This window comes from Haliaeetus albicilla, chromosome 9, assembly GCF_947461875.1.
Source record: "Haliaeetus albicilla chromosome 9, bHalAlb1.1, whole genome shotgun sequence".
Classification (NCBI taxonomy): domain Eukaryota; kingdom Metazoa; phylum Chordata; class Aves; order Accipitriformes; family Accipitridae; genus Haliaeetus; species Haliaeetus albicilla.
The window spans coordinates 22,147,617-22,168,878 of NC_091491.1; the positions used below are offsets into that span (position 1 = coordinate 22,147,617).

The window sequence follows — 21,262 nt, forward strand, 5'->3', positions numbered from 1 at the left end:
TGGGTAGGTGGGACTTGAAAATATGTAGAGGAACAGAGTCTGTAAAAGGGACAGGATTAAAGGGTGGAGATGATTTGCAGTGGTAGATGACAGTGTAAGTCATCATGTTTTCCTCTGGGAAACAGCAAGGAGGGAAAGAACTGTGTGGCACCTATTAAAAGTAAAGGAATATGTTTTTACAGCTGATGGAAAGCAGGATCAGCAAGACACCTGTAATTTGGAACCCAGAAGCCTTGTAGAAGGGCAAACATTCCTGATTGGAGAGGTCAGTACTCGGACAGTTGTTGCCAACATGCATCTCTACTGAAGGACTGGAGTTCACAGGTTCCTGTGGGTGCAGTGTGGAGCTTTACCTGTGTGTTTTGCTTAATGTGCAGTAGAATTCAGCAAAAAGGTTCTTGTCTTGGCTCTGAGCCCCCCAGAGTGAAGTGATATGGCAGAACATCAGTGACTAAAAAGTATGACTAAAAGTACTAATCAGAAGAGAGAGAGGATGCCTGAGCTGGCAAGCATGAATTTTGATGCTGACCATCACTTTGTCCTCTGATCTAAACAGATGTCTAAATCTGGCACAAAGTAGAACATAAAGGAGACTACAGACAGGTTGCAATAAATGTTCCATAATTGTTTCTGTGTGCAATCCTGCTTTTCCTCTTTGTTTACAGTCAGAGCTAATTTAGACTCTTGTAAGTTCCTCCAGGCAGGGCCATGTCATCTTTGTGGCAGATGGGAACACTTAATGTTCTTTATAAGTAGACTAGTGAAGCCGGTGGGAGGAAAAATGCCTCTGTCTTCCAGATGCTGCCAGAGCCTGGGCAGGAAGGCAGCAGACTATCTCCAAGTTGAATCTCTAAAGGGGTAAGTGTTCTGGGGAGAAGGGGAAAGGAGACTAAATTTAAAGTGTTTGTTTATTTTTAAGGGAAGTATGCACAGGACATAGAAATTATATTTGAATTGCAGCTGTTCAGAACTTCTCTCACATATACTGATAATTTTAGTAATAGCAGAGAGACTGGAGAAGGAGAAGAGTGGTCTAGGGCAATGGCATCATCCCAAAGGAATTAATTGTTTACAGTACCTTATATTTTGGCACTGTAGTTCTCTTCATCTCTAAGTTAGTTCATGCATTTACTTTGGTTTTTTTTTCTTATTAATAGTCCTAGGAACTATTGATTATGTAGAAATAACTGGAGTACTCATACGCTTTAGTGACTACATGTCAAAAATTATTGTGCTTGATCTTAAAAAAAAATACTGTTTTGGTATTCAAGTGTTTTTAAGTGTGATTTTGAAATGTTATGGAATAAAAAGGATACTTACAGGTCACAATTACGGTATTTCTTCCAAAAATTCTTGTTTGAATTGTCAGAAGCATTTGGTTTTAGAAGTGGTTCCTTGCAAGGTGGTTAGTGGTCAGAGTACAGAGGAGGTAAGCTGATATGCCTAAATGGCATTCTGTGGAAGTGTGAAAAAGATAAAAGAATCCAACATTTGATGATCTTTTCATGCTTTTTAACATTTCCCACACTTTTTATTTTTCCCCAGTTTGTTCAAGAAAACATGGGTATAATTTCATCAGAAAACTGGTGTAAGTCTAAGGAAATTCCAGAAACTGGGAAATCTCTGGGTGCAAAATAAGTCAACTTCCAATGTTGGGAAACCCATAAAGGGTAGTTGTAATGTTTTAACATTACATTACATTAACTACAACATTAATGCACTAAACATAACTTGAATATAGATGTCTTGGCATGACTTGTCTTTATTGCCCAATTTTAAGGGATTCATAGACTTGTAGGTTCTAATTTAAATAAAAGAAATACATTTTAAAGGACTTAGACTGACAAAAATCAAATGCAAACCTAAACTTTGTAAAAACTTTTTCTGCTTGCATCTCTTAGCTGCTGATCTCTGAAAGAAGGCAACTCATAATGGTGATTTGAGTAGGACAGCATTGAAAAGCTGGAAACTGTCCTTTGGAGGATATAAGCTGAAGTTGTAAGCTGAAGTTGTAAGCTGAAGACTGCTTTCCCAGAATTTCCAGCATAAAACTGTATGACAGTCCTGCTCAAACCTGAAAGCTGGTTAGGAGAAAGATGTTTAAAATGTTCACCATGTTAGCTGCTTGCGCACCTTGAGATTTAAAAGCTAAGATCTCAGAGTCAAGTGGACCTTTTACTTTGAGAACAGTGGATTATCTTCAAGGTGTGGTCAAATTTCAGTATGGCTAATGGTCCCTTCATCACTTCTGAATGCTAAGCAACTCTTCATCTTTACTTATTAAATCCAGCAGTAAATTTGCTGCACCGTGAGAATAATGAGTGCTGTTGAGAGGGACAGAATTGTTTGAGGAACAGCTCTGTTTGATCCCTTGGCTTTAATGAAGTGAGAGCTTGTGATGGTTGCCTTGGCAGGCTGGGCAATACTGCTGTGCCATTTTCAATAGCTTTTGCACATCTCAAGACCAGCTGTGCCAGTATGAGGATTTTAGAACTGACTAGATAAGGAAGAAACTTGGAATAAGAAAAAAGAGAAATTTAGATGTAGATATTTTAATGTTCTAAATACTAAAATATATTAAACTTTTGCAACTTAGCTGTTAGTTTTGTTTTTTTTAATCGGATGCTTGCTGCTAAAATCTTAAGTACTTTCGAAATAAAATGATCTTGTAAGTAGCTATTAGTTTTTACATATCAACATGTAGCTATGCTTTGTTGGATAGGCGCTGCTTCCTGCTGTTTCTGTGCATGATTACCATGGAGTGGTACATGTTGCCTTTTCTTACCATGGCTTTCCTTATCTTCACTTTTTTTTTTTTTTTTTTTTTAATGAGGCTGCTGACCTGTTTGTACTTTCAGTCAAGTTCTGTGTTTCTTGTGGTTTCTAACTTCCAGCTTAAGTCATGGGGTGTGCTAACATAAGTAACATTACTGAGCAGGTTTTATGTAATTTGTTCAATGATGAGCCGATTTTACTTTTTTTTAGAAATGTATTTTCTTAAGTCAAGTGATGTGGCCTATGTCTCATAAATGCTTTTTAAAAAAAAAACTGGAACGCTTGCTGCTTTCTGATGGGAAAATGAAGAATTATGATTAACAATATTGCAGATGCTAGCTTTGTTACTTTGTGATGCAAATGCAACTTCAGTGTTGCAGGAATTGTATGTCCAGTTTAAATTGCTGATGTTACAGGGGGTTTGTGAGGGTTTCCTCAATGTGATGATTACAAGCATGAGTAACTAAGCAGGTCATGCTGATGGGATAATTGCTTCTGCTGAGTGTTCCTGTTTCCTCTCTGTTCTGGTGCTTGCTGTAGATCTTTGTAGCACTGGTCAACTTGGTCATAACCACAAGATCCCAGACACTATTTTTCATTCCTGCAGGAAAAAAAGCAAATCCTTTGAAGCACCAAAGAAAAGGTTTGGCTTGTGCCACTTGCTGACACAAGTATTTTCTGCACTTTCCAATTCAAGAGTATTAAGTTCTTCAGCTGTCTGAGAATGTCTGGATGCTGGACTTGTGGGTTTTAGTAAGTGAAGAATGTACTGCCTGGTAGTCTGCTGCCAAATGGCTGGGGAGTAATTGATGGAGCATCACAAAGTAAAGTGAAAGTAAAGGCAGGAGACTTCATTATAATTGTATCAGGAGCTGTCACCTTCATTTCAGATGTCTTTGAAACAGGTTTTGTCAGAAAATAAGCCTGCAGGTGTAGATGAAAGATAAAAGATGCATCAAAAAGCAATTACAATTAAAAACTCTCTCCTGCAGCGTGGAGACATCAGACTAGTAAGTGGGTCCTTGTGTTCTTCCATGACTTTTTCTAAAGCTATCTATGAATGTTACTCCAAATCAACCTTATGTTGTCTGCATGCTTTTTGCTCTCCCTCCTAGGATCTATAAGCTTGTTGCAAAATATGCCTCTGGACGTCTTTGGCATATAGTTAGGTACAGACTTAATGCTCCCTTCCTTTTGGGCAAAGTCACCATTTCTCTTTGCTGTTTCATTGTGACCACTTTTGCTTGCTTGTATTTCAGTAGACAATGTCATTTTGATGTACCACATCAGATAAATACAGTAATTTTATTGAGGCAGACTTTGAAGAGTACTATTGATTATTTATGGAGACATGCTGTTTTAATCAAGTAAATTCATTTAAGCTGTCATGGTGAGTCAATGTAATAATGTGCTTATGCTTCATGCTAGATAGTAGGTTTGTATGCTAGATGGATATGGGTGATGTAGAGGATGTAACAGTATCAGTCAATTGGAATTGGCACAGAAATTTAGCAGTGGTGGTTCAGCGTCATGTCTAACCTCACAAGTGCTTTGAAAGCATCAATATCAAGTTATTTTCAGGGCCTGATTTAAAATAATCAAAAGAAATAGTTTAGCTAGTCAACCCTGCAAAAAATGTCATCTTTATATCTTGCACAGGAGGAGGGGTTTTCGGGGGCGAGGTTCCATGTGGAGCACTAGCTAGCAATACCCAGCTAGTACTGAACAAAAAGTAGGTTAGTCACGCCAGCTGGTCTGCTGGGAGCTGTGTGCTTAGTCTAGGCTCTTAGCAGACATGCCACTCTCCCAGCATTTCTAGGTAGTTACTAACTTTTCCAGTGAAATGGCCTAAAACCGAGAATGTGACTTGACCACATTTTTTCCAGAAGCCTAGCAGAGGCTTGGCTACTCTCCTGACTCCCTGTTCTGGCCTTCAATCATAAGACTGTTTTTACCCTTGTGTGAGCATGCAATAGCCTAGCACCTTACGCTAGCACGTTGGCACTGTTTTGTGAGGTTAGGTAAGAGCTCTAAGGATTAGGTAAGAGATTAGGTAAGAGGGTGCTATAAATGCTGTGAGTCATTCTGGCAGCTTTTGATGAGTTGAGGCTTTTGGATCATGTTTGAAAGAAAAAGATAAATTCTGTGGGTAGGTAGGTATGCTTCAAAAAGTGGCTCAGAAGTAGGCTTTTAATTATCTGCATTTTGATATAGGATGCTTTATCAATGACTATCCTTCCGAACATCTAGACTGCTTATGTGTGTCACGCTTATAATTAGTGTTACTGAAATAAGTGTGGGGTTCTGTAGGTCGTCTTTATCAAGTCCTGCATTCATAGAAATATAGAGTCATAGAATCATTTAGGTTGGAAAAGACCTTTAAGATCATTGAGTCTGACCGGTAACCTAACACTGTCAAGTCCACCACTAAACCATGTTCCTAAGCGCGTCTACACGTCTATTAAATACCTGCAGGGATGGTGACTCAACCACTTCCCTGGACACCCTGTTCCAATGCTTGATAACCCTTTTGGTGAAGAAATTTTTCCTAATAATCCAATCTAAACCTCCCCTGGCGCAAAAGACCTGTTCTCAGGGATAAACATAAATCACTGGTTTTCTGGCATGTGTCAGAAGCTGCTGCCAGGACGCTGCTGCTCCCAGTGCCAAGTTCCACCTCTTCTGCAGCTGTATGGTGCTTACTCACCTTTAAAAGCAATAAGTACTTATCTCCGAGGCAAAGAACCAAGGTCCATACCTGGAGACTAGTGAGGTGGTGTTGTCAGTTGTTGATAGAATTGACCCTTGAGTACTGAGAGCTTACAGTGTGTGGAGATGGTGAGGCTGGGGCATGACCTGCACTCTGGCCTGTGCACAGAGTTAAATAGATAAAGATCAATATTCTCTAAATGTCATGTTAGCAGCAAATGCTCTGCGATGTGCAGCCTCTTGCTATGTGGTAGGATATTCTGAAGACCCAAAATGATGTTTTGCTGTGTGGTTTGTTTTTTGATCTATCTGCATGTAAAAATAGTTCTGTGGTGGGGAGATATGGTTGGTTAGCTTTTTATTCCACACACCCGCCCTGCCACCCCAGGCTCAGTTCTCTCTTTTTTAGCTCACAAACCCTTGCTTCAGTGAGTGCTCACAATGCCGATTGTACTGCCTTCCCTTCATATGTGCTGGCTAAGTGCTGCGTTTCCCTGGGAGTACTTTGTGTGCCAGCACAGAGGAGCAGAGGCTTCAGTGCTCATTCGTATGTACGTTCACCTGATTCTCGGCAGCTTGATATCAAGTAGGAGCTGATGACAAATCATACTGACAAGCTTTTATTTAACAGCTACTCAACAGGAGCTGTTCCTACTCCTCATAAATTGTAACATAGCAACTTTTAATTTGGTAACAGACCAAAGTATATTTAAAGGAAAAATCTTTCCACCTTGTTTATAATTTCTTGAATATTGCATTTAAAACTAAATATAAAAACTTCTGATCTTGCAATTAAGGTTTAAAGCTAATTAAGCTTTTTATCTAAAACATTTTGCTCATGAGGTGTGTACGATCTCCTTTTTTTCCTTTTTTGTGGCAACTTTTTTTTATGCATCAACAGTATTAATGAATGTAGACTGTGCACAAGACCTCTTATTCCTAGAGCTTTTTAACAGATTTTACCTTCTCCTCCCTGCTAAGTCTAATTTTGCTTTTTCCTGTGGTTCCCTTCTGTTCTTCCATCTGTTTGGTTTAACTGCTTTATTCTCTCCTGGTGTTTTGTATACACTAATCCTTATACCTTCTACCCTTCACAGCTTTGTTTAGTTGATTTTGTGAAATTGAGACTGTTAAAATCGTCCCTTCTCTCTCCTTTTTTTTTTTTTAAAAAAAACTATTTTTATTACTGCTTGCACACGCCATTTATGGTGCTACTGGCATTTTGGAAAAATACTGTAATAGCTCTGGTTTCTTGCTTCTCAGAATCTCCGGTTCTTTCAATTTTTCCACAGTTTCCAAAAACTGTAAAGGTAGTTCTTCAAGTAAAATGAGATGGAGAGACCCCCCCATCCTGCAAAACGTACATGCATAATACATTTCACTTACTGTAAGCCCCACTGCCTTCATTTCTGGAAGAACACCACTTAAGCTCTGGGTCTCATTGCTTTGTACTATGGAAATCACCTTGGGCCAACTCGTAGATCCCACAACTCTTCTTAAGTCTAACCACAATGGATAAAATAAGTTCAGTGATTCATGAGACATTTTCAAATACTAATGAGAAAGTTAATTGGGGGGGGGGCGGAATTCGGAATTTTGAGATTGAGCACTGATAAACCATGTAAAAATCACAGAGACAGAGATTAAAATCTTGCTAAGAAGGTTAGGTTTTGGAGCGCAGAAGAGATTTGACAAACAAATATGTATTAATTACATATAATTGTAAGCCTATTCATTCTCAAAAGCAGGAAAGAAGCAAGAGAGATCTCTTTCCATGAGCGAATAAGTGTGGGGGCAAAAAGAAACAGTGGTGGGGGAAAAAAGTTATTTTCTGTCACCATGTTTGAATGTGCCATCATAAACAGAGCTCAGTTCAAAGGATCTGGGAATCTCAAAAGATTTCTGTCAAGACTAACCAATTTCCTGCAACACGCTGTCAGTGTTAGGAAAAGCCATCTCTTGCACATAAGAGCAGCTGGTTGTTTAAAAGAAAAAAAAAAAGTGTGTGTGTGTGAGAACAACCTCCCTCCCATCCCTTATATAGAGCCATTTTCCAAGGGAAAATGGACATCTGTGAAAACAGGGCACTTAAGCAAATTCTGTGCACTCTGGGATGTCCTTTTGCTAGGAGAAGTGTGTTTTTTTTCTAATGGTGCATGCTTCTTGTTTGGATATTTTCAGGAGAGGGCTGGGTTGTTTTGTGGTTTTTAAAAATATTGTTACACAGAATTATTCCAGGTGTTAATCTTAAGTCAATATACTTTTCCATTTTCTGTGTAGTCGTATTGGTAATTTTTCTCTTTATTCTCTTAAGAATTGTGAACTTGGTATCAGTAAAAGGGCTACCAGTTAGAGAAACTAATTTTTAACCTGTGTTTGAAAGTGTGTGTATATGTTTTTAACATGTTATGAGATTATTTCATTTCTAGGGATGCTTTACCAAATTGCTCTTGAGACCCCTTAAATAATAATATTCTTGTTGTGATTTACTTTGCACAGGGGCAAGAGACTTTTGTTAAAGGACCCATGAGCATTAACCCTGTGTTGGCAGGAGAAAACTTAATTTTATGGGGAATGGCAATTTTTTTTACTTACTTAGAAGTTCTGTCTTGTGGAAATACAGTTAATCTCATAACTAGGGTAAAGACAACTTACCAATACTGTTTTTGCCAATTTCAATTGTGTCATGTGCTTGCCTTTATGAAGTAACTTGACACTGTCAAAGGGATATTTGAATTTTCTTTGTTATAGCTGATGCTTCCACATCTGAAATATATTTGCCAATGTTTTGTTGTTTGCAGGAATCATTGATATACGAAGATGAAACAATGAAGAGACAGCAGAACGAATAATAATGCTTTTCCGAAACCGTTTTCTGTTCTTGCTGGCTTTGGCAGCCTTATTAGCCTTTTTGAGTCTCAGTCTACAATTCTGTAAGTGTCCTCCCCTTTTGTTTTCTATATATAGTGGTCTATAGGTGTGTTTAAAAATGGCAATGCTTACATGTTGTTTAAACATTCTTTCTGTATTTAAATATTTGTTGGGGTTTTTTGTTTTGTTTTGTGGTTTGTTTTTTTTTCAAAAATAGGAAAATAAATGTAAGAATAAAAATAGTTTTGTGTGCCATCTAGGAAACTATACAATCGAGAGACTTTTCAAATCAAGCTATCTCAGGAAAAAAAAAAATTTAATTTTGTAGTGCAATTAAGTAATTGAATGTGATTGAATCCTTCCATGAAAGTTGACAGAACACATGTGAGTAAAAACTGCTGCAATTCCTATTTGACATTGCATCAGACCAGACGGGATTGAGAAAACTGCTGTGAGAGGATTGAGTGTTGGAAATTCTCCTTATTTGTACCCTCACATTAGGAAACTTTAAACAGTTGAATTGGCTCATCACAAGTGGCTGGTTTGTTTAAGAAAAGATAAATTATGTTGTGCTTCAGATCAATTAATCATGGGTCAATCCAGAGGGCGGTCATTTACTGATGACTAAGCAGGAGGGTGGTGCTGAATGCAGGTTAGTGTACGTTAACAAATGAGCACTGTGCTGTATGACTGCTTATCACCTGGTTCATGAATGATAACATTTGCTAGGTGAAATGATGTTGTGTGTAAATCTACTATGTACTAATACATGTCGGTGTGATCAGTTGCTGTTAGAAGGCAAGGGAAAACACTTATCTGTAGTCTAGGATAATATTCTTTGTTGTTGTTGTCTTGCATCATGTTTTAATGTAAAATTGTTGTCTTTCTGGTCTGTGCTTTCTTTACATAGTATAAACCCCCATCCCCCTCCCCCGCCCAAACCCAGAGGATTACTTTAGATTTAGAATGTGTCTTTTGCATGTGATGGACAACATAAAAAAAAAAGGGGGGGGGGGGAGGGGAAAGAAACTTTGTGGTTTTATGTTACATTTTTGTGTGTTTAAACAAAACACACTTGGTTATTTTTATGTAATTATTTTTTGTGTGGTTTTGTGCGCATGTAATACAGGGACCTGTGGCTCCAAATTGCTTTTTCAGCCTCCTATGGGCACATGCCAGTGGGTCTGACTGCAGCTTGTTTTGCCCATTCAGCTCTTTATCTGCCCTTGACCTTATATGGTTGGTTATGAATTGTGTATAGGGTGAAGGTCCTAGAGGAACTTCAGCTGAAATATGAAACTGAATTGTTAACAAAAGTGAGCTTTATTTAGAGATGAGGAGGTAGGCATACAGGAGAGTGAATCACATTTCATCAAAAGAGGAAGTTATTTTCCACTTAATTAGAAGATAACATTTGTGCAAGAGGAATTCCAGGAGATGAAGATGTTTGAGGGGTGCTTTAAAAAGCAGCCATCATGAAGCTTAGTGCCAATACCACAATACATATAGAAATTTTTACATAATGAGAACTGCAATACAAACGAACAGGAACCAAGTAGTTTGACATGCAGGTAGCCTGATATTTTAGCTTCTACCAGCTTCAGCTTGTAGAGAGACTAGTTCAAACTCAGATCAAAGACCATCTCCAAAGTAAAGACAAAACTCTTCTTCTATCACCATATAAAACTATTATGGAAACCAGCTGGCGTTTGGTGAATTTAAAAACTAAACCAAAGTCTTAAAGTCAAAAACAATTTTTCCTCACCAACCACAAAGCAATCCACTACCTGCAAAATTGTCTTACAGTCTACAAGTGCTTGGTGAGCTGCTTTCAAATTAAACATAGCTGTAAATTTTTAGTCTTCTCCAATTTATAGTTTCTGACTAGTTTAACATTAAACTAAGAAAACACTTGATTCTGAACTTGAGCTTTTAATGAAATGGGCATGCAAATATTTATGGAAATACTTGCAATGCAATGTTAATGGAAGTGTAGTTTCAGTGCTGTCTTACAGCAGAATCTTTGGTCAGTGTCCATGACTAATATAAATACATAAAATTGCTGTTTTGATAAAACTGGACCAAGTATTAGTACATGGTGACCCACAAGCTGACTCAATAAGGCAGTAACCCCCACCTGAGAAATTTCAGAACATCCTTCGGAACACATCTGTCAGCCCCCTGATACATGATATGGAGCACTTTACTGCGATAGAGCATTGGAGGACAGAAAATTTTAAGTGTCCAGCTCCATGGGACATAGATGCTATGTACTTAGTAGATCTCTATTTACTATCTGTTTCCTATTGCCGTGTTGAAGGTCCTTCCTTGCCCTGAATCTGTTCTTCTTAACATGTGACATAGTTCAGAGGCATGCATCCCTTGCAATTTAATTCTCACTGTTGCACAAAGTGGTAGTAATGTAGTCTTGTTTCATGTGTAAAGCTTTTTTCTGAAAGCAATATGCTTCTTTTCTTTGTCTTCAGACTGTAAAATTGAGTTTCCAAATTTTGATCCCTTCTGAGCTGCCTGGAGAAAAATTTTGGTTATACTGCTTATAATTTGTGTCAGATCATGGAATGAAAACGAGAGCTTATATGTTTAGACTCAGGAAAATGACCAAGCCACTGACTTTTGTTTTGGTTTTGTTTTGTTTGAAGGGAGTTACCTCTTGAAGCATTTGGAGTGGAAATGGATGGTTTATGCTGTTGTGAGATTGATTCTCCGTTAGCAAGCAGTGTGCAGCTTTGTGGAGGACGGCTGGTCCTTTTAAAACATCCTACTGCTTTTCTGAGCAGTGAACATTGAAAATGTCTCTTCCTTTCTGTGCTAAATTTGTTTAGAAAAGTGAAACAGTAACATTAAATGCATAATTATATAAATGGTACATATCTTCCTTTTTTAACTCATGCTTTAGGGCAGAGCATCACTTCCGTAAATGCTTCATATTTTATCCCCTCTTGTCCACACGTGGAACTGCAGTGATTTGAAGCCAGACTTGTGAGTTGTAGCTGACTCTGAAGCGAAGAGAGCAGTGAAGGCCAAGTTCAGCTGGTTTTCTGTAGGTTCTGACTCAATATTACAAACAACCCACACTGGCATGGCTGACAAGATTACGGTCTGTCCTGTGCTTGAGCTGTGAGGGTTCAGGAATCACTTGCAGCAGTTTGCAGCCCAGTCAAGCAGAAATTGATGCTGGTTTACTTTAATAGACTGTGCTGCAAAGGGTCTGGAACTGCTTTATAAGCAGTGATTTCTGCAGCCACGATGAAGTGGAGGTGATGGGTGTCGTGTCAGCAGTCCTAATACAAGTCCGTCCTTCCTTGTAAGACAAGGTCCCAGGGAAATTGTTTTGGAGCCAATAGTTGTCACATCTTGGGTTTGGACACTAGCAGAGAAATGCTGGGAGGAACAACCAGTATTGGACCTCAGAGTCTTTGGTATTGGTAGGCTGGGGATGGACCCAGAACTGATAGAAAACTTTGTGTCCTGTGTTGATGTTTGTTCTTGGTCCCTTTCTCTTCTATTGCGGTTTCCGAGTTCTGATCTAAGCTAGTCTGCTTTCCTGTGTTGTTTTTTCCCCCCAAGGCTGGTGCTTTACATGGATACTAACACTGTTTAACTTACAGGGTAAATCATTGAGAAAGTTTCCCGCGAAATCTCTCTTGACAGCAGCCAACAGCTCCAAGTGCTGAAAGTATTCTGTCCCAACAGTTGCAGTGGATGGACATGGACAGGTTGACGAGGATCACTTTTACTGGAGCAGAAGCTAACCTCTGCCTTGCGTCTGCAGTGCCACGGTACCACAGATACAGAAGGCAGCTTTGTGGACCAGCCAGTTCATGTTTGTCAAATGTTGTGTGCTGGATTGGCTTGCTGGATCAAATGCCAGCTGAATCTTCTTCATTTCCTTATCCTGAGAAGAGGGAGACATACAAGCAGACTGCACTTTGCTAAACAGTTGGAGAAAAGACTTTTTTTTTTAACTGTAATAGTCATTCTGCAAGGTGATGTAGTTGCTGTGGATGCCACAAGATACCTTCCTTCCTGCTGCCAAGAGTCCTCTGTCACGTAGGTTTTGGGCAATGGGGGACTTGACCAGTTGTGCTCTTTATGCCCTTGTACAGGAGCGAAAGGCACAGGATCTGAGTACAGTCTTTTTGTATGCTGCTTCCCACTGCATCAGGTGCCAGGCTTGTCTGCCTGGGGTGCTAGCCAGCTCCCTGGGTATTTCACTTAGAACAGCAGGGGAAGAGAACTTTCTTCAGTAAGTCTTACTGTTTTCATGCTGTGGGTATATATTTACATAAATAATGCCTCAGGTTTTGTTTCTGAACATAGATTTGAGACATGTTTGAAAACTTACCAGAATATTCCAAAACCTATTCATAGTTTTGCTGGGGTTGTTTACCATTTCTAGTAGGCACATAGAAGACTGTGATGGGTTGACCCTGGCTGGACGCCAGGTGCCCACCAAAGCTGTTCTATCACTCCCCCTCCTCAGCTGGACAGGGGAGAGAAAAATATAACAAAGAGCTTGAGGGCTGAGATAAGGACAGGAGAGATCATTCACCAATTACCGTCATGGGCAAAACAGACTCAGTTTGGGGAAAATTAACTCAATTTATTACAAATCAACCAGAGTAAGGTAATGAGAAAATAAAACCAAATCTCAAAACACCTTCCCTCCACCCCTCCCTTCTTCCCGGGCACAACTTCACTCCTGGATTTCTCTACCAACCCCCCCACAGCGGTACAGGGGGACGGGGATGGGGTTTACGGTCATCACACATTGTTTTCTGCCGCTTCATCCTCCTCAGGGGGAGGACTCATCACACTCTTCCCCTGCTCCAGTGTGGGGTTCCACCCATGGGAGGCAGTGCTCCACGAACTTCTCCAACGTGGGCCATTCCCACAGGCTGCAGTTCTTTACGAACTGCTCCAGCACGGGTCCTTTCCAGGGTGTGCAGTCCTTCAGGAGCACACTGCTCCAGCGTGGGTCCCCCACGGGGTCACAAGTCCTGCCAGAAAACCTGCTCCGTGGGCTCCTCTCTCCACAGATCCCCAGGTCCTGCCAGGAGCCTGCTCCAGCGTGGGCTTCCCACAGGGTCACAGCCTCCTTCAGGAACCCACCTGCTCCGGCGTGGGGTCCTCCCTGGGCTGCAGGTGGATATCTGCTCCACCGTGGACCTCCCTGGGCTGCAGGGGGACAGCCTGCCTCACCATGGTCTTCACCACAGGCTGCAGGGGAATCTCTGCTCCGGCACCTGGAGCATCTCCTCCCCCTCCTTCTTCACTGACCTTGGTGTCTGCAGGGTTGTTTCTCTTACATGTTCTCAGTCCTCGCTCTGGCGGCTGTTTCTCCCTGTCCCAATGTTTTTTTCCTTCTTAAAAATGTTATCACAGAGGCATTACCACTATCACTGATTGGCTCGGCCTTGGCCGGCAGCGGGTCCGTCTTGGAGCCGGCTGGTATGGGCTCTGTCAGATACAGGGGAAGCTTCCAGCAGCTTCTTACAGAAGCCACCCCTGTAACACCCGCCCCCCCCCCCCCCCCCCAAACCTTGCCACACAAAACCAATACAAAGACTTTTTAAAAGAAGTTTATAATTGATGAAAAAGTGCAAGTCTTAATGGTTCTAGGCAGCTTTTATATAATTCTGTGGCCTGGACTTTGAAGCAAAATACTGGGAGCCAGATGTGTTCCTCAAATTCAGTTTGGCTATTAATAAATTGTGCAGTGTGAAACCTGGACCAGATCAGCAATAGAGGGAAACACTCTTCAATGGCAAATGCCTCCAAATTTTCTAAGTGTTCTAATTTTTAAATAGTGTAGAAAAATGACAGCGTTAAAAGTTAAAACTCCAAAAATGTTCTGCTGCTGACTGAAAGCATACTATGACGTCTCTGGTTGATAATTATAGCAGTGAGAGTTTTTGTTTGGGAAAGCCATTGAATAGGGTGACTGGTTGACTTCCAAACCAAATATAACTGGCAGCTTAAAGTTTTATTAAGAACTGTCATTGTTTCCCTCCTGTTTTATGTTTGGGGCCAGATCTATGGAAAAGAGAGGAGAAGTATTTTCCTTATGGTATTTATCACTCCACACATGCTTTTATTTTCCCTGCTCTTTATGTAAATGGTCATGGTTCCAAAATGATTTAAAACTTCAGTACTAGAGACAAAAGGAGAACTGGTTTTGATAGATTTTTTTCAGTTAGACTGTTCTAAAATGGAATTTTGTTGTTTTTCTCTTCAGTGCTCTGCTTTGTTAGAAAAAACTGCAGAATGAAAAAAAGACCTGTGCTAGGTTGTGGACTGTATTTTTGTCTCTGTAAATATTATCTGTAATGCTGTTGACTAAAACTGGGCAGTTTACTTCCGTACAGAGCGAATGTAGGTTGGGATACTTTATTCTTTTTTTGCTAGAGGAAAAGGTCGCAGTGGTTGGGGTCTTCCTTCCTACTCTGTGCTATGTAAAATGCCCAGAGCAGTGCAAACGGATTGTAAAGGCAGTCGTTGAGGGAGTTCCTATAGTACAGAGACAGAGGATGGCAGTGCAGCTGGATTCAAGTGTGTTGTAAGGGATGTGTCAGAATCCGGCTGTGGTCCTGCAGCCTCAACACTGAGGGGAAAAGGCATAATTTAGGACCCTGTCAATGTTAATTACACTTGATAGCCGTTGGGTCAGCTCAGGAACAGGAGATTGCAAGTATGCCTGAAGAGCTGCTTTCTTTTTTCCCCTTAAGATTGGTGTAATACATAAGAACCCAATTACTGGGCAAGCACAGACCTTCCAGTGTATTAGAACATCTGTGACTGACTGCAGAAGCCTGAAGGTGGGTTTCCTCAGGATGTCTCAACTATTTATCTTTGAAACTACCTTGAATAGACCAAACTGAAAGGAAATTCAGAAGTTAGCTGTTAGGATGCCATTTGTAATCTCCATAAAGTTTACTTGACAAGGAGTAAACTTTAATCAAAAGCATGTAAATAATTTTTTTTTCAACAACGTATATACCTTTGTTTACTTTGTTTTTTATTTTTGTTTCTGTTTCCTGACAGCCCAAAAAGAAACAGTCAACAGGACTAAAACTATAGTGGGAAAGCAGCTCTTTCTACTAGCTATTTAACCCTGTGGCGAGCATAAATTACAGACTTTCCTTTTGAGCCTGCCTGTTTCAGGCACTTGCAGAATCGTGAAGTCCCTGGCTCTCAGGCAGATCCAGCATACGGAGCTTCTCTTCTGGTTTGAAGTTTGTTTCCCTAAGTGCTTTCATACTTTGGTCAGCACCTTAGACTTGTCTTTCAATAAAAAGAATTTTGGTATCTGCCACTGCTTTTTAGGATGTTGGCTGCTACCCTGGCACGGTGCTGGTTCCCGTGTGAAGTGTGGGATTTTTTTTTCCTTTTAAATATTTTCTCTGCTGTGATGGTTCAGGCTTGAGTATTAGTGTTTCAGCCTGTCTGGAGATGACATTTTTCTTTGCCAGTAATAATTTCCCTCTACTTTCTGTCATCTTGTTTTGCACTGGAGGTTTTGGTTTCACAGATGAGTCATGGGAAACAGAAATCAGGATTCTCCACAAGGAAAAGCAGTAGAGTGTTATTGTATTGGCTTGAGTGCTGCGGGCAGCTCTTATTTTACGAGGATGGCGAGAGCACCACGTGCAAACCCACCAGGATGTCGACTGTAGGAGGTCATTGCTGTGTTGCTGCACAGCCCCTCTTGGAAGCCTGTTTGCTTTAATAAACCAGCCCCTCTGGTGTGATTGCTGCTGTTTGCATCCCTGCTTGATGGCCCAATACAGTTGCACAAGAGCATCACTGAAGCATTCCTGGCTTAGCTTGGTACCCTTGCCACTGCTTGCTTCAGCTCCTGGCTCCAGACCAGCCGTGGCGCAGCGGGTGCTCTGATGGTCTGGTAAGCGTGTGCTAGTGCCAGACGCTCTGCAGGGACTTGCAGGTGGGAATAGAGGTGGAAGCCGAGGGGGTGTAGCATCCCTCTTCAGCCTTTCTGTTCGCAAAGCAGGATGCGCTTCCTCAACTTGCGAAGCTGTAGCTGTGGCACTGCAGAGCTGCCGCCATCCCCCTATCGCTACCCTGAACCGGAATGGGGGTGTGAGCTGCGCCCCCAGCCCCTTGCCCAGAGACGGCCAGTGGGATGCTGAGAGGAGCTGGGATACGTGAAGTCTGTGGAAAAAAAAATGGGTGCGTCAGGTTTTTCCAGAACTTAATTTCTGAAGGAGGAGGGTGGAAAAAATGCCAAGGTATTCAGTAAAAAGATAATACAAGCTTCTGGCTGTTCCTGGAGAGAATACATATCCTTACCATCTCTAGAAGATTAATTCCTTGCCATCTCTTACTGTTCTTTATGAACAAACAGTAACTACTCATGTTTTGTATTTTAAGAATATAATTTCTTCAGTGGAAAAAACCACCACAACCTAGATTTATACAGCTATATTTAAAAAGCTGCAACTTTAGAATTCTTGATGCAGATAACTTGTTTTGTCATGTCTTAACCAGCATACAAAATTAAAAGGAGACCAGATATCTCCCTTCCTGAATTTTGCCTTCAAGCTCATAAGCATGGCAGATTTTCCACTAATGAGAAGTCTCTCTGGGTTTTTTGAAAGTACTAATTTAATCTGAATTTAAGATTAAAGGGAAAAACAGCCCACAAATAATATATCCAAGGATGTGTACATCTTAGTAGTGAATGAAGAAAATTAACTGTAAATATACAGATTTTCGTTAAAGATGCTTTTTGTGTTGTAACTAGAGATTTAAATAACTTTTTTGTGATTCTCGAAAGTGGTGGTATAATGTACCAGTCCAGAAATTAACCCTTGAAGGGCTAGGAGACACGATGAATACTTGAGAATGATACTATGTGACAGTCTTTTCTCCAACAAAAATAGAGCAATAATTTTGAAATACCTGCTATAGGTCAGGTTAAGTTGCTTCAGACAAGATTTGACTAGTAGAAGTTACTTGGCAGGCTACAGGACTTCATAAATCTTTTGGCTTCATCCATGATGGTTAGTTGAACTGTATTAAGCAGAGATTAGTATGAGCTGTTAAAACTTATGGTTGAAGGCTACTGTAAATAAAGCCTAACACTTTGCAAAAACTAACAGCAAGTTATTAGTTAGGCTTCTGCAAATCCTTACTACAGTGTTGGGTTAAATTCTAGAAGGAAGGAAACAAGGCTAGAATATAATAACCATTTTAACATAATTCTCTCAAAATCCAACTCAAATCTTGGTCCTAATTTCTTGGTTCCGAACCTGCAGGAAAGTTTGAAAGTATTGAAATTGTGCTTCAGTCTTTTAATAATTATAGTGATACATACTGCAATTATTTATACATGTGAAAGGGTTGGTGACTTTTTGTAGGGACAGTCTCATAGGTACATACCTGTCCTTAATTGTTTGAGTTTTGAATGGATAGTAAACAACAAAGGAAGATGAATATACTGAGTAGGAGAAAAAATGTTATGCTTACAGTAATGTTTCTGTCAGTCTCTACCTAGACTAATGCATTGATCTTAATTCCCTCTCTGTATATTTAGCCTGGGAGTGAACTCTGTTGCTAATAGTTAAGCTTCCTGCCAAACTGGGCTCCTGCACTAATTGCGAAAAATGCCACAAATAGATTCTACCAGAAGATGACTTGTATATTACATGTAGTTGTATGTTATTTAAACAAATTTGACCTACATTTCTTTCAAGGATGTGGGTAATACCTTTGTTTTTCTGCATACCATGGAGTCATGCTATCTCTAGATACTTGAGTTTATCACCAGAATGGGGCTGTAAAAGTAAATGAGGGTAAAATATGAAATGAGGAAGGATATAAATGCTGTACATTGTGACTGTGTGAGAGAGACCTATTGGTTTGTTCCGTTAAGATGCGAGTCAGGCCTTTGCTTCTCCTAAAGCACTCTTCAGACAACCGCCCTCCTCTTGTATCTTGTACTTGTGGAGGCCCAAAAGGTGGGATTGTCTCTAGACCGAGAGGCTTCCGGAGGAGTGGGTGTATTCCTTAGTGACCCGGACTACTCGCGTTTTTGCAAATCAGTGATGTGCCAGTGTAACTGCTAGAAGCTCTGTTGCAGTTGAACTCTTTAACAACCACGTGCATAGCTAGGTTCCTTGCACGAAAGCCTGTGGAAGTGTAGTAGACTTTGGGGGGAGCTAATAGAAGATGTTCTGACCCAAATCTCCCTCCCCTCCTTGTTCAGAGTGCAGATGCAGAGTCTCAACTGGAGAGTACCAGGAAAACTCTATTAACATCAGTGGGTATAATGCAGTTATATTCCCCCTGTTTATAGGCCATGTGCAGTCTTCAGGAAAGCATGGACGACTACTTAAACTTGAGATTTGATGATAGTTTTGTTTTTCTGAGCTGTGCTTTGTGCCTGCCTTAATCCCCACTGTGCTGCTGCAAATTGAGTTGCAAACCATTGGTTCTATGGATGTGCTAGTTCTCCTGTATGTATCTGTTTCAGATATACTTAATATTCTTCAGATAGTTGTTGTTCACATTTCTTCTTAGTCCTCTTAATTTTCCTCTTGCAATTTATCTTCCAGGCAGTTTTGGTTTTATCTATGCTTTTGTGGGGCTTTCATTGCTGAAATGATGAAGATTTTTGAAAAATTTATTATGTGTTCTTGGGCTTGTGCGTCTTCTGTGATTAATAAGGTTTCTTAAGCTGTACTGATTTTGAAGATTTTAATGCCTGTGGGCAGTTTTTTATTGCTCTATTTTAAAAATAGGAGTAATGTCTGTTCCCAAAGTTACTTCCCTTTTTAAATTTTCAAAGCTAGCTCACTGAGAGAAAATCAGTGCTTGCACTTACTAAATGGCATTGTGGTTTATTTGTTAATGGGGTGGGGTCTAAGTAGTTTGTATTTAAAAGACTGAGGCTTTTGTGGACTTGCTGCAGTGAAATATGAAGTTTTGGGAAGTGGAAGTGATCTCCCTTTACGATTTTTGTGAGATGGTTGGATTAAAAGAGCTGGAAACCCTAGGTACGTGGTGTAGTTTTGGGTTTACCAACTGTGTGCATTAATACTGGATGAAGACAAGAAATAAGATTCACCATCTTCCTCTAAGCTGTTTTACAGCAAGTGTCCTAAAGATACCAATAATTCTCTGATCCAGAGAACACTGCTCTGAATTTGAGATTAACGACTACGTCTGTCATTACAGGCTTCCCCAGCACAAAAATCTGCCAGGCTCTACTGTATTAAATATGTTGGTTTGGGGTTTGCTGCTAGCAAATCCATGGCAGCTTTCTGTGCCCTGGTGTTGACAAGGACAAACAAGTGAACTGGCTTGGCTTGGGTAAGCAGTAGCATATGGTGTTGAGATCGCTTCTCCGAGCAGGTCAGTTTGTGGACAGAAAACAGTTGGGATTAGATGTGAAACAGAGAGGTGCTAATTTAATGCAGTAGTTAAAATATTGATTTGAATTTGTAAGGCTTTTTATCTTGGAAGGACACTGATGTAGAGAAGTGCCAGATGTCTGTGGATAGTGTTTGACTGATGACATTAACATATTAAACAGTTTGCGTCCTGTGCCTTTGCAGAGGCTATGGCTGAACTGTAGACATGGTGGGTTTTCCTGCTTTTCGGGTGGTGGCCCTTTCAGAGAAAGAGAGATTACTGTATCTGACCCAGGTGTGCAGACACAGAGATTCTGCTGAGAAGTGCAGAAAGCAGCTCTGTTGAGAGGTGTTGGAAAGATGCTTTTACCAGAAAGTGGATGTACAGAATTTGTTGCAGCCCAAAAAGCTGCTGACTGGGTGTTCTGAAACCAGGGGAGCAACGCTTGTAAAGATGTAGCGGGCAGAGCAAAGCTGTGCTTTTAAGTCCTTTTATTTCTTTGTTTTTACCTATGTATTTTGTGATTTCTGTTTCAATAGCTGAATGTTGTACTATGTGCCCTAGTAAAAGTTGACTTGAATTTCAAAAGCCATTCTGCCTATTTTGGGATGCTGTCGAAGGAGAGCCCTAAGGAAAAGAGGCAACAACATGTACTTGAAGCTCTAGATGACTATGTGCCCCTATCATTTGGTCTTTTAAAGGGGGGGAGGGAAGCCATTTTATCTAGGATGATAGAAAACAATTGTGCATACTTCCTCTTCATATCCATTTGAGGAGCGAGAGCTTAGTAGCAAGAGTTAGTGAATCCCTTAAAGAGTAAGTGCAGGGGAGCACGTGTGTCTTAGCAGCAGAGAGCCCTTGTCAAAGATGTAGAGTGTTTGTGACAGATTGCTAGATAACAGAACAGCAGCATCTGTTGAACTATCTTGAACTCTACTGTATGGGGCGTATTTTCCTATCATTCTCAGCTGCCATAGATGAAAAGATCACTGAAGCCAGAGGATTTGCAGTCCATGTTCCTCAAAAAACACTTTCTGCTATGTTTTCTTATGCTATGTTGAACACTGAGTGTAGCTGGCCTCTATGTTTGTGTTCAGTTCACGGGTGAAACTGCCAAGCATCTTTTTTTCAGTCATGATGTAATCGCTGCTGCACCACTCCAGTATTGGTGAGAACCAGAAAACATACAGGACAAAAAGAAAAAACAAAGGTCACCACCCACAGGCAAAATATGGCAGTAGCATTCAGTATGTTGTGTCCTGCAGCTATGTTTTCATGGTGACCTTTATTTTGAGACAATACTATAGAAATGGGAAGAGTTGCCAACAGTTTGTGAACACTTCTGATAAAAGCTGTTTTGAAAATCTGTTCCAGGACAATTCAGCTGGATTAGTTCCTTTACCAGTTGCTGAGTTCTGTAGACAGAAGCAGGAGAGAGCTTTAAAATCTTATTGTAATGCTCATGAATCTTGTTAGATAAGTAACAGTGGCTGGATCTACTGTATTTACA

At 40.4% G+C, this 21,262-nt stretch overlaps 1 protein-coding gene across 6 annotated transcripts in view; it reads left to right on the top strand.

Annotated features, from left to right (window-relative positions):
• PXYLP1 (2-phosphoxylose phosphatase 1) overlaps positions 1-21,262 on the top strand; it is a 59,250-nt gene that overhangs the window by 9,651 nt on the left and 28,337 nt on the right. For 2 of the 6 annotated variants that reach the window (XM_069792088.1, XM_069792085.1), the window contains exon 2: positions 8,286-8,417. The exons of 1 other annotated variant lie outside the window; for it this stretch is intronic. In XM_069792088.1, the coding sequence (XP_069648189.1) occupies positions 8,339-8,417 (79 nt within the window). In that variant the 5' untranslated portion in view covers positions 8,286-8,338. Of the gene's footprint in view, positions 1-3,424; positions 3,786-8,285; positions 8,418-8,652; positions 9,008-21,262 lie in introns of those variants that run through there. 3 more of the 6 variants (XM_069792086.1, XM_069792090.1, XM_069792089.1) reach the window with 3 other exon arrangements.